Below are 14354 nucleotides of genomic sequence, written 5' to 3'. Positions count from 1 at the left end.
TTTTAATTCCAAAGGCCAAGGGAACTTTATCAGGATAAATAGTATCCTAAAAAAAAAAAAAAAAAAATACTTAAAAATAAAAATCTGCCTGCCTCTATGGGAATTTAACATAGTGGTGCCCAAACTTATGCACCCTGTTTTTTAAGGAAGAACATTTATTTATTTACGATACATTATTCATTCACAAAGAAAATTGGTGTCCTTAAAGGTTGGATTTTTCCTAAATTTTTAAAATAAGGCATTAAGTTAAATTTGCAAAATATGATTTTTTATTCCTCTTTTTAGTCAACTTTAGCATGGTTGCCTAAACTTATGCATAGCACTGTATATGTATGTATGTATGTATGTGTGTATATATATATATATATATATGTATGTAAACGATTCCAAATCGTATTTATATTACATATCTATATATTTATGTTCATTTAAACTACATATTTAATAATAGCCTAGTTGTTAAACTAAAATTACTCGTGTATTTGGGTATATCATGTGTATTAGGGGTATCATTATTATTCATATAAAATAATTATAATAAATAATCATCTTTTTTCATCTTTTCAATTTTGTATTTAAAAATCTTTTACCATGTAGTGACCTTTAATTTGGAGCAAGAGAAACTGGGGAGTGACTTTATTTCATCAGAGATGTGTCACTTTGCTCACAGCTGATTAGTCCAGTTTTGGTTTGAGATTTCTTACCTAGAACATAACCTGCCCCGGAGCAGGTTAGCCGCGGAATGTAAGTTACTATGGTGATGAACACCGCTAAAAGCCGAGCCACTTTCATGGTGCCTAAAAAAAACAGGTTTGGCGCAAACTAAACTGAAAGATACCTTGCTATCCACCTAAACCTGCTTCATGGTATAGGCCTCTGTTTTCTGTTTCCTTAGTTCCTTGTTCCCACTTCTGGTTAGTCTACTTGGTTACTCATTGTTTGATTAGTGTTCACACCTTCACTGCATTGATTGGTTTGGTCTGTGTATTTTAGTTTTCCTCAGTTCATTCTTTGTCTGTCTATGTTAGATATCATTGGGTTGTTCTGTTCAAGTATTTGCCAGTTCTACCAGAAAGACTCGGGAGAATTATTTCAGTAAACCGTACATTTATTGACAGCTCAGCAAGCTGATAATATACAAAGTCATTTGGCGTAGGCCCCGTCCGTAGTGCATAATCCGAGGGTATCGGATCTGCAATTCCTGCCTGAAGACGAAGGCAGGGGCGCAGCCGACCCCCCCGGGAGGTATGGACAGGACCATCCTGGTGGTGGTGGGGAGGATGGGGGTAATCGTCGCTTCAGTATCTGCGAACTCAAACATGTGTAAGTACCGAGCTTTTATACAATGAGCATAAGAATATGATTGGATAGAAGTGAAGGCAATAGGTGACGTAGTAATTGAGTCTTCCCGGCAGAACTTATGCTAAAGCTTTAATTTCTAGTATCCTGAGTGTCTTGTTATTTTGATTTTCTGTTTTATTAAAGAATTATATAATAATTATATGTTATGTTCACAGTCAAAGTTTATTTTATTTTTTTGTGTGTGTGTAAGTTTATTTTTCATAAAATATATTTCCGTATATTTCCAACAGCTCATATACCTACAGGATTTTAAATATTTTCTCCAACAACTTATAAAAAATTGAAAAAATTGTTGCACTCTAAATTGACAAAAAAAAAAATAATAATTCCTCAGGTGAGTAGAGCCAAGGGAATATGGAAACCGAGCAAGAAGGTGGCTGGCCGCACACTGGATTCAGTACAGACTACAGAAGTCTATAAAAAAAAAATATATATATATATATATATTTTATGGATTGCATTGTGCAAAAATATGTCATGTATGCTAGCTTCTGTAGTCTGTACTGAATCCAGTGTGTGGCCAGCCACCTTCTTGCTCGTTCTTCAACAACTTATATGCATATAGAATGGTGCATAAAACCAATTCATAAGTAAAAAGGGGTTTAAATAATAAATCTGCTCCATAGTGAATTCCAAGTGATCAAGAGCTCAGTGTATTCCATTTAAACCTTATGCACGATTTCCACCAGTAGTGGGCACTCGTGCAACGTAAGAAATTACTCACATCCGAGTCCACGAGACGGAAGGAAGTTAGCGAGTGATTCACTGCCTATGTTCAGTTCCTGTGTTAGGTTTTGTAATTCTTTTGTAGTCCTTTTGCTGATTGGTTCCCCCTGTTCACTAGTCTTGATTTCTCCCAGGTGTGTCTTGTTGTATTGTTAGCCTTGTGTATTTATACCCCTGTGTTTCCTGTGTTCTTTGTCAGGTCTTGTCCTTTTATGGCTTCATGTTGGTGGTTGTCTCTGTTCCGTTCCATTCCGCTCACAGAAAATGTGAATTTTGACTGTTTCCAATTTTTGTAACTTTTTATTAATAAAACTTGCATACTGCACATGGATCCAGCTCTACCTTATTTCTGAGTTCTCCCAGCAGGACAGTTGTAGCCTACGTTTTATGAACAGTACCTGTTCTGGCTGGTGCAATCTCTTTTAAAGTCACCAAGAAATTAAAATTGACAATTGCTCCTATTTTTTTATTTATTTTTTTACAAATTCATCTGCCCTTATATTTTTAATCAAAATAACTTTCCTCTTGCAGCGACATCTCTTCTCTGATGACGTGTTTACTGGTGCAAAGGCAGGAAACCTGTCACTCACTTGACATCACAGAAATAACAAATGACAACTATCCAATCAATTCCAGAGGTACAAATTTAAGTCCCGCCCTAAAAATGTTTTTACGTCACAAAATGGAAGAAAAGACTGTTGCAACTTCCGTTTCATGCTGACTTTAAGCTTTAATATTTATCACTTTAATTCAAAAAAGGTCAAATATATATTAAAAAATATGACAAATAACAGCTTTATGGTGATTTTGACTGGCTGACAGTACATTACCCCTACATGTCTAAATGGTAAATTGTATAATTTCATAGCAGATTCTACAAGCAAACAATTCAGTTTCCGATGTTGATTAAGCATCACTATTTTTTTTCACAACACAGAATATGTGTAGAAGCTGATTTTTTTACAATCTCTATTTTCTTACTTTTTCTACAGCTGTTGCAGTCCAGTGAAGTTCTTTCTCGCTATTTTGTAAGTGGTGTAAAGTGGACAAAAGCGCACTCAATAACATGGCTGATGTCAGCCATAACAGCTCCTTTAATCAAAGCTCAGAATATGGAAATGTCTACTGCCCACAGACAGTGTTCAGCGTCTTGACGTTCACACTGCTGGCAATGCTTGTGGTGGCTACATTTTTCTGGAACATGCTCGTCCTAGTCACAATCCTCCGAGTCAGAACATTCCACCGTGTGCCCCACAACCTGGTGGCATCCATGGCCATATCTGATGTTATGGTGGCTGCTTTGGTGATGCCTCTCAGTCTGGTCCATGAGCTCAACGGTCGGAGATGGAAGTTGGGCCGAGCTCTCTGCCAAGTCTGGATATCTTTCGACGTCCTGTGCTGTACGGCCAGCATTTGGAACGTGACCGCAATAGCCCTTGACCGTTACTGGTCCATAACGCGCCACCTGGAATACACGCTGAAGACCCGAAAGAAGATCTCTAATGGGATGATTGGCTTGACCTGGCTGCTCTCGTCTGTTATTTCCCTCTCCCCTCTGTTTGGCTGGGGTGAGACCTATTCAGAGATGGACATGGAGTGCCAGGTGAGCCAGGAGCCGTCTTACACCATCTTTTCCACATTCGGGGCCTTCTATCTGCCTCTCTGTGTTGTGCTGTTTGTCTACTGGAAGATATACAAAGCTGCTAAGTTCCGCATTGGATCAAAGAGGACCAACACCATCACTCCAGTTGCAGAGGCTGGAGAGGTATAAATTATACTGTATGTTGTGAAATGCTTTTTCTTAATGCAGCAATAATTTAGGATCTTTATCTGCACACACCAATGTTTTAATTTTGTACAGACTGAACTGCACACAGAACTTCTTTCTCAATATTTAAAAATTCCAGAACGTATTCTATTGATTCAGATCAAACTGTTCATATTCCTCTTCATTATTCTACAGAACGTCACTAGACAGCAATTCAATAGGCAATTGAACCTGAATGTCCCATTAGCTTGCTCTATTACTTTGAAAAGCATGGTATAATCTCTGAGCATGTCACAACACTGTGGCGAATAGTAATCCTGACACCTTTCTTAGATAAGTTCCACATTATTTTCCATTCCATTACAATCCTGTTCTACTTCATTGGGTTTAGGAGTGATTGTCTAAGGTTTGACACAGAAACTTTAAGGGTTTAAAAGCTTATGCTTAAATGGCTATTCTCATGGCCATTCTAATACTGCAGAAGTCCTATGCAATTTCACATTATGTTATCTAGACCCTAGAAGAAATGGCACACAAAACCTACTTGAATGCATGAGTGAGGTCAGCATTTCATGCATTGGATTGGTTTTCTTTGAAGACTATTTTTATCTATATTCTCACTGTAATTAAATCATTTAAGAATTCAACACTATTCAAATATCTGGGATCGGTGCAGTTAATAGTTTTATTCAGCGAGGATGTATTAAATTGATAAAAAGTGACAGCATACCATTTGCTTTGTTATAAAAACTCTACTAATAGAAACTAATTTCTATTAAATGCTGTTCTTTTGATCTTTCTATTCATCAAAGAATCGCCAAAAAATGTGTCACGCTTTCCACAAAAATATTAAGCTGCACAACACTGATAATAAGAAATGTTTCTTGATCATTAAATGAGCATATTAGAATGATTAGAAGGATCATGTAACTCTAAAGACTGAAAATGTGCCATCACATAAATTGCATTTTAATATATTAAAATAGAAAACAAACATTTTAAATTGTAATAATATTTCACAATATTACTGCATATCTTCTGCATACCTTGGTGAACAAGAGATTTCTTTTATTAATTAAAAAAAATCTTACAGACCCCAAACTTTTGAACATTAGTGTAAATATTTAAAAATGTAATATGTAAATTACGTTCATATTCAATTAAATTCACATATATGCTGTATGAGGACACATGGAATATTGAGGACTAGGTTGAAATCTATGTACTGTGGTTTATTTGATCATAATCTATGCTCCTGACTGATCCACTCGAGACACATGTGTTCCCTCAGGTAAAAGAGGCCTCCAGGCAACAGCCTCAGATGGTGTTCACGGTCCGCCATGCAACTGTGACATTTCAGACTGACAGTGAGACGTGGCGAGAACAGAAGGAGAAGCGAGCGGCTCTGATGGTGGGCATCCTCATCGGAGTGTTCGTCCTGTGCTGGATCCCTTTCTTCCTCACCGAGCTCATCACTCCGCTGTGCTCCTGTCACATTCCACCGATATGGAAGAGTGTCTTCCTCTGGCTGGGCTACTCCAACTCCTTCTTCAACCCGCTCATTTACACAGCCTTCAACAAGAACTATAATAACGCTTTCAGGAATCTCTTCTCCCGCCAGCGCTGAGAGATAGCAGAAATCTTGGCCTCGCCACAAATGCCATGTAGTTTAAACCACCCATTTGGGGAAGTGTGGTTATCTGAGCTCTTCAAAAAGCACAGATTTATAAACGGAATGATGTCTGGGCTTTTAATGCCAGGAAAAGTGACCAATTGTGTCTAACAGTGAAGAACACTCTGAAATGTCAGTCTGTTCCCTGCATTAAATGAATATAGACAGCTTCTGGCTTTTGACAGTCAGTTTACATTTACAGTATGACATTACATTCATTAGTTTCAACTGAACTCATTTTAAAACATTATGTGACTTCAGTAGAATGAGTATAAATTGAGTATCTTCATAACACTTTTTTTTTTTTTTTATGTATACTTTTATTCAGCAAGGGTGCTTTAAATCAAAAGTGACAGTAAAGGATCTTAATTATCCAAAATATTTCTATTTCAAATAAATGCTGGTCTTTTGATAGAATCCTGTAAATAAGTAACAGTTTCCACAAAAATATTAAGCTGCACAACTGTTTTAAACATTAATAATCAAGAAATGATTCTTGAGCAGCAAATCAGCATAGAGTGATTTCTGAAGGATCATGTGACACTAAAGACTGGAGTAATGATGCTGAAAATTCAACTTTGCCATCAGGAATAAATTACATTTTAATATATAATAAAATAGAAAATGTTTATTTCACAATATTACTGTTTTTACTGTATTTTTGATCCAATAAATGCCCCCTTGCATTAAAAACATTAAAACTTTTGTACAGACCTCAAACTTTTGAACAGTATATATAAAACTGTTAAAGTAGACATATATAATGTAAGACAGTGAGCGAGAACTATATTTATGTTTTTATATTAACTTGAATAAAAACATGTATTTATTTATTTTGGGGTATCGAATTCAAACTTTCCATTGAATTGTTACGTTTTATGGGATTTAATGAGAGACCCAGGACTATGTGGTAATTGGCATCCCTTTGGTAATTGATGATTTTAACTAAGATCTGTTTTAGGATTTGGTTACATTTTAATTTACAAGCACATTGCACCTTTTGTTTAGGCTATATAATTTTGGACACATTAACCTTTTATGTTATTCATTGTAGATTATTAATAATAATAATAATAATACACACTTGTATAGCGCTTTTCTGGACACTCAAAGACGCTTCACATGGGGAATAAAACAAAAACAAAACAAAAGGGTTTTTTAAGGAAAAGCTAGTTTGAACAGGTGGGTTTTGAGTACTGATTTGAAGTTTGGTAGTGAGTCGGAGTTTCTAATGGATGTAGGGAGTGAGTTCCAGAGGGTGGGGGCGGCGATAGCGAAGGCTCGATCCCCCAAGGTCCGGCGGTTAGTGCGGACGATCGGGGTAAAGGCCAATTTATACTTCTGCGTCGGGTGCGCGTAGAAGGTACGGCGTAGCATACGCATTGACGTGTACCATACGTCGTACCCTTCGCCGTACCCTGACGCACCTCCTCAAAAATGTAACTAAAGGCCTCATTAAGGCCTCATTATACTTCTGCGTCGGACCTACGCCGGAGCCTATACGCCGTAGGCAACGTGTTTTAATTTATACTTCTGTGTCGTTGTCCGCGTTGACGCGCACCTAGGGAGCATGTGAAACCCCGAGGGAGGGGTTCTGGCAGACCAATCACAGCGCTTGTGTCCGCGTAGAATTGACGCGTTGTTACATTTTTTGAGAGGTGCACGTCAGGATACGCCGTAGGGTACGCGCGCTACACACAGCCTACGACGTAGCTACGGCGACAGTTCGACGCAGAAGTATAAATAGGCCTTTATACTTCTGCGTCGGACCTACGCCGGAGCCTATACGCCGTAGGCAACGTGTTGGTTTTAATTTATACTTCTGTGTCGTTGTCCGTGTTGACGCGCACCTAGGGAGCATGTGAAACCCCGAGGGAGGGGTTCTGGCAGACCAATCACAGCGCTTGTGTCCGCGTAGAATTGACGCGTTGTTACATTTTTGGAGAGGTGCACGTCAGGGTACGCCGTAGGGTACGCGCGCTACACACAGCCTACGACGTAGCTACGGCGGCAGTTCGACGCAGAAGTATAAATAGGCCTTACGCGTCGCGGCGACGCGGACCGCAAGATCTGTGATTGGTCGGCTGGATAGCATCGCGTTTCCTCCTACACTCTGCACCGCCCGCCCGCCATTTTTAAATTCCGAAGATCAGTGAAGAGCCATGGAAAAAGACCAAGTGACTGAGAGATTGCTTGAAGAAGTGCGGAAATACAGCCATCTGTATGACTCCTTCAGTCGCCATTGCTCGTAGAAACCTGGTAGGAAGTCCGTAGAGAAGGCTATTGCAGTAGTCAAGTCTTGAAGTTATGAATGCGTGAATGAGGATTTTAGCTGTTGACAGGGTAAGGGAGGGGCGAAAGCGGGCAATGTTGCGGAGGTGGAAGAAGGATAGTTTAGTGATATGGTTGATGTGTGTTCGGTATGAGAGGGTGGAGTCCATTATGATACCAAGGTTTCGGACAGAGAGGGAGGGGGTGACATTATGTCCGTCGATTAGGAGAGTAAAGTTCTGAATAGAAGAGAGGAGAGATTTTGGGCCGGTGATAAGGAGTTCTGTTTTATTGCTGTTGAGTTTAAGAAAGTTATTGTCCATCCAGGTTTTAATGTCGGAAATGCAATTGGTAATGGTGGAGAGGATAGCCGGGGTGATGGATTTGGTGGACATGTAGAGTTGGGTATCATCGGCGTAACAGTGAAAATGGAGTCCATGGTGGCGGATGATCAGACCGAGGGGAAGCATGTAGATGGTGAAGAGGAGGGGGCCGAGCACGGAACCTTGGGGGACACCATGGTCAACCATGGACACCATGGATCCATATTATTGTTCCCAATTACAATGCAGCCATATTCAGACACAAATGAGTGGTACAGATGTATTTCTGTTACCGTTGTGTGTTAATCTGAAAGATATAGCTTGTTAAAATTAATAAAATAAGTTTGACATACTGTCTCTGTTTTGATTGAATATGGAAATTATTTTACAGCTCCACTGATAATATTTATGAACTGTTATTTGATTCTCATGTTCTCATCAATTTTAGCTGATGACCAAGCCAGAACCTTTCCAACTGTGAAGTGAGTAGCTGTGTAATTTAGACTTTGACTGAAGTCATCTCTGCTTTTAGAATTTTAAAATGGTGGATCAACAGCACTTATTTCCCCTGTAATGTCTGTGCAAATTATATTGGGCCACTTGACATCTGTAAAGAGCCTGGATTTTCATTCAGTCCCATCTGTGTCTGAAGCTCCCACTTGTAAATGAAGTGCTCATCATTACGGGCGGAAATAGCAATGTAAATACAAGCAATCTTGATCAAAATACTACAGAACAGATGAAGGGCTATAGATATTGTCTAATATTTGGGCCTTAAAGAAAATAATTCAGCCATTGAAAGGTATTCAGATCTAATACTATGCCCTCATTCACCTTCAATAAAGATGCTTCTGGCTGTGAGTATTCATATTAAGATATGTGCATGGGAATCAACTGTATCTTATTTAGCTGTTCGGTCTATCTTGCTGCACTTACACATTAGAGAATGTGTTTTGAAATCCATGAGACAAGAGATTGACAGACCAAAGGCTCAGATGGCTGCAAATGGAGCTTTGTAGAGTGCTTTTGAGATTGCAACACACTGCGACAAAAAAAAGAGACGTTTTTAGGGCTAATTGAAGTGAAGTGTCAGGTAAGAAAATTGTTGGTGGCGTGGGAGACATGAATAATGGATGTGACACCTGCCTAAATGGCACCTTCCCCTTTAGCAGAGATGGAAGGGATGGTAAAACATCTGACTCACTGAGGAAATAAACAGATACATGATCCTTTTTTTGCAGGTATTCAGGTATGAAATAATAATTTGATCAGTGTGTGGCTCAAATATTCGAATGCCCTCATTATTTTCTACCTGAGGAGGGAAAAAACAAGCAGATCAGAATGAAATGAGCTGCATGTAAAATACGGATCTATTTTTGAACCACTGGTGTGGGATAATATTTATTGGCAAAATCTTGTTCCTTTACCAAGGACAGATGCATCTAAACAATTTGTCTTTTAGTGGATGACAGAACACATCTTTTTTTTTTTCTTTTTTTTTTTTCAGAGAGCTCTGTCGTGATTTCAGATCAGTGAGCTGGGACTCATGGAATTCAGAAATGAACTTTTTTAATAATGTTCAGATTCTTCAGCCTTTAGAAAGAGACAACACAAAGAGATGGAAGAAAATGGCATTGTTGATGGTAACCTGGGAAACGACATCTTCGCCAACAAATATAAATATTTTATTGAATGATGAGAAAAAAGCTAGAGGTCAGATCCATTCTTTGAAATATCACATCTGAGATTCCTTCACTGAAGATTATGGGTCGCCACTTTTTCTGTGACGCCTATGGCTAAATGTTTTTTTTTTTTTTTAATGGGATCTATAACCTTTATTAAAGGAATAGTTCACCGAAAAATGAAAATGCTGCCATCATTTACTCACCCTCGAGTTGTTCCAAACCTGTATGATTTCTTTCTTCTGCTGAACACCAAAGAAGATTTTTAGAAGAATGTATAGGTAACCAAACAGTAGTCACCCAACTGACTTTCAGAAATTCATACAGGTTTGGAACAACTTGAGGGTGGTGAAATGATGGCAGAATTGTCCTTTTAGTGTGAACTATCCCTTAAATTCAGGTTTTGCACATATTTTCTGTGTTTTGCATTGATTTTTCTTTTACAATATAATCTGACTGCATAAAAATCTTGAAACAGACCGCAACTGAATTGCTTATTGCTATATAAAGACATTCAATAATACAGGTTAGTCATGCATAAACATTTGAGACTTTTTATTGTCACACAGCAAGGCATGTTTTACACGATGCTCAATAAAAATATCACAGGAATCATAAAGAGCAGAACTGGAAGTAGTGCAAAAAGTAGTGCATAATATAATTTTGTTTCTGACACAAAACTCATATTCTATTGTGTTCTATGAGGTTTATTAAACTGGATCTGGTTTGAATATATCATTCCCGATAGTGACAGTTGCATCAGCTGAATGTGTTTTTTGGGAAATTTCTGCACTTAAATTGCTGTTCAATTATATTCTGATTTGGCTGTGTTTGTGTATTATTTAAAATGGCATTACAATATTGGTGCAAAGATAAATGCAAAACGAGACATAATGCTAGATTTTCTCATTTTCTCAATTACATGTGTATGAGATGGAAAATACCAGTAAGAAACTAAAAAATAGATTACACAAAAAAGCATTTCGGTCGAGAGGAATCAAGCAATGCAGACTTTTTTTTTTTTTTGTTCTCAATCTAACTGCAATGTCATTAATATATTGCAAAGTGTTATCTCCCTGCAGATATTAAGCAATTAATTTTTCAATTATTATCAAAGCATTCTTTCACAATAATTTTTGATATTATATAGCTTGATTAATGAGAAAGATTGTCTAGGTTTTAAATTCAAACAAGAACAATGTAATTGATAATTTTTTACTCCCATCTATTGCTCAACTGCCACTTGATTGAATTTTTAACTACTCTGCAGAACTTTAATAAGTAAATGATGTATAATTGTGTGACAATCACAAAATTGATTCCCTGTGAATGTACCCATAAATGCAACATTCATCGACTCGCTATCAATAACTTTGACTGGGACATGACTGTAAATGTGCAATGGACACATTCTGACTATTAATGTATGTATCTTTGATTGTTTTTTATTTGCAAGGCCTTTATTACAACTTTGTTTGGCTGCTGTGTTATGCAAACCTGCCCCCTGGTGTACATACATGGGAAACACATTGCCTGAGGATTAAAGAGTCTCTATTCGTCAAGAATACAGCACAGCCAGCAAAGTGGTTATGTGCAGTTCAATACATAGTATTATCTAAAGAAAAACATACATATATGCACTATGATGTTGAAAACCGATTTTGCTGCTTCATATTTTTGTTATAGCCTATATTTCTTTCAGGATTCCTTGATAAATAGAAAGATCAAAAGAACAGCATTTCTTTGAAATCTAAATCTTTTGTAACGTCTTGAATAATTAAAAAAATAAAAATAAAAAATCTGTTTTACAGACTATTGAATGGTAGGCCTATCATGTTTTCCACAAAAAGGATCATGTGTAACCGAAGAGTGGAGAAATGCCTTGTAAAATATATATGTAGCTAGGTGTTTAAAACCAACAAACAAAATCAAAATCGTACAATTACTGAGATATTATAAGCCTTGTGACAACTTACCCATAGGACAATCAGCCCTGGTCACACCTACGGTAGAATTTTTTCTGTGGAAACTTTGAATAGAGATAACTCTGAGCATGGTGAACCTTCATACACTGAAGGTGGAATATACCAGCATGTTCTGTAAACGTTAATCAGCCTGATGCCCCAAAGCTGTTGTGTAATTATCACCTGTTGTCTCCTTTTTGTCCAGGTGAGGGCACACTAGACAGCAAAACAACACACTCCCTCCATTACGTGAAACAATAAGCCTATCACAGACTTGATCAACTGCTTACGGCAATATTATAAGTGCACATACATGGCATGGCCTACCGTTTATGTTTGGTAGAGGTATATTTCCTATTTTTATCTCAACGAGTCCATATAATCATACGAATAGTTGTCACATGATCAAAGACATCAACATTAACAGACCTTGACAAACTCTGAAACGCATCCAATCGGAAGCATAATTAGATCATTTAATTGACAGCTAGATTCAGTGCAGGGATGGGACCTTGTGACCTGAGAGAATTAGGTTTTGACATCCCTTTACCTGACTGTCTGACACAGCGTGACAGACTGATTAAGACCAATTTTACCCATGTGGTCACATTTTGCCACTTGCTTTTCAGGTGTAGCCATCACATCTGTGAACAAGCTTTGATTTCTGGAATACAGGCCACATTTTACAATTGGTGTGAAGGTTTTCATTAATTTATAGGCAAACATCCTGAGAAAATTTCAGAATCTTTCATTTTATATCGTGAAACGGGCAGTTGATGTCATATTCCACTTAAACAGGATCCTTGGGAAATCGAATCTAGCTCCAGAGCCTCCATCAGCACAAATTAGTCATGATTAAAGTTTAACATCTAACGAAGGACAGATCAAATCACTTGGCAACACAGCAGAATATAACACACTATGACATGATGAATTAATTCTGATTCAGATTAGGCTATAGGCCTATACTCATTGAGAGGTGTTATACAACTCTGACGGCCAATAATAGGCCTATGCTGATATTTCAAGCAGAATAGTAGCCTAGCCTATATGATGAAATCATTACTGCCAAAAGCCATTTGCTCACACTTTCCATGACAGAGTTGATCTGTTTTGGCTTGTGAAGCAAAGTTGTTAATTCAATATATTTTGATTTCAATGACGACATTCATATTACAGAATTTGGAAGCAATCCTTGCTCGGTTCAGCTGCTTTGGTATTGAAATAGGCCTATGTAAATATGTTTAATAAGTAGGCCTATAGCCTTATTAAGGTGCGGTCAAATTGGCGATATTTCAGCGAAATTTCGCGGGCAAAATAGGCCCGTAATGATCACTGATGTAGGCTAGTCCTTGTGATGTAGCCCATAAAACACTGCGCATACAGAAGTCACTTTCAACCCAAATTCTCGCGGGACCCATTTAAACATGAACGAAATCTTCATGGAGAACTTTTCCGTCCTCAAGCAAAACTCTTGAATGCGCGGATTCCTATTGAAATGACTGGATTTCGCTCGCTAAACTTCGCAGACCGCCTCTCTATGGAATACTCGATTCTGATTGGTCAATCGTGCAATCCCACGTTCTGACATTTCCTAATATTCATGGTCGTCAAAGCGACGGCTTATAGACCTTAGGCGCTACTCTCTCCTATCACAAGAAGAGATTGAATTATTAAGAAACCATAAATGTAAAAAAATATATATCACTAATTCACAACTTTACTATTTATTTGGCAAAAAATAAAGTTATTTCAGAGTAACGTACAAATATCCCTATACAAAACAAAATCAAAGTATTGTCTACAGTTTCACAGAGGATGACCAACTAGCCCTTGACTGCATTTCACCTTCTCACTTAGGCGACTTCTTTACAGGCTTACCTTATCAAATTACTGTGGATTCCTCCTGCCAGAAAGTATTTATGTAATCAATACAGATATATTGTCATTGGTCTCTCTCCCCCTCACTTAAGTTACTCTCATTCTATTTTTCTCCCTCCCTCCTTTTCTCTATCTTGTTAGAGCACATACAGAGAAGCTGGCATACATCCAGCTCTCTTAGTGTGCCCAGACTGCTGCTGGGATGAGCGCAGTAACCTTCAAGGAAATGTATTCCGGTGTCATTGGCCGGACTCCGTGCTTCTGTTTGCAGATAGAATACAGAGGTTCCCATTCTCCGGCATCATGGGAACTCCTTCCATCCCTTGCATCTGTGCCTGCACCCACCACCAACCAATTATGAGCGAAAACAAAAAGCATGGCGAAGAAATGAGGCACTGCACCCTCTGAGGAATGAGTCTCTTCATTTCAATATCAGAGCCAGAGGATGAGCAAGTTGGCACATTCAGACCAGGAGGCCAGCATTCAGTATTCTGCCTATTATCGAATATTATCTCGGTCAACCAGATCACTAAATGTTGATTTAAACTCTTGATATGCTGCCATCAGCTTTATGTTGAAAGTGTGACAAGCTGGACATGATATTAATATTTATGATAATTAAAAAAGATCTTAAATAATTAACATTTTGGAATCTTTACCATCATCCTGTATTACTTAATTACTTTGCTTTTGGCATCACCGACT

The 14354-nt window shown here is 38.0% G+C and overlaps 1 protein-coding gene across 1 annotated transcript; it reads left to right on the top strand.

Annotated features, from left to right (window-relative positions):
- Window positions 1–3154: 3154 nt before the first annotated feature.
- htr5aa (5-hydroxytryptamine (serotonin) receptor 5A-a) lies at window positions 3155–5799 on the top strand (the record flags this gene model as incomplete). Its single annotated transcript, XM_084411329.1, has 2 exons — window positions 3155–3853; window positions 5148–5799. The coding sequence occupies 2 exons, from the start codon at window positions 3155–3157 to the stop codon at window positions 5481–5483; spliced, it is 1035 nt and encodes a 344-aa protein (XP_084267455.1). The 3' UTR covers window positions 5484–5799.
- Between the last annotated feature and the right edge of the window lie 8555 nt (window positions 5800–14354).

This window comes from Rutilus rutilus (assembly GCF_951802725.1).
Source record: "Rutilus rutilus genome assembly, chromosome: 6".
Classification (NCBI taxonomy): domain Eukaryota; kingdom Metazoa; phylum Chordata; class Actinopteri; order Cypriniformes; family Leuciscidae; genus Rutilus; species Rutilus rutilus.
This window is presented reverse-complemented; position numbering and strand designations above follow the sequence as displayed.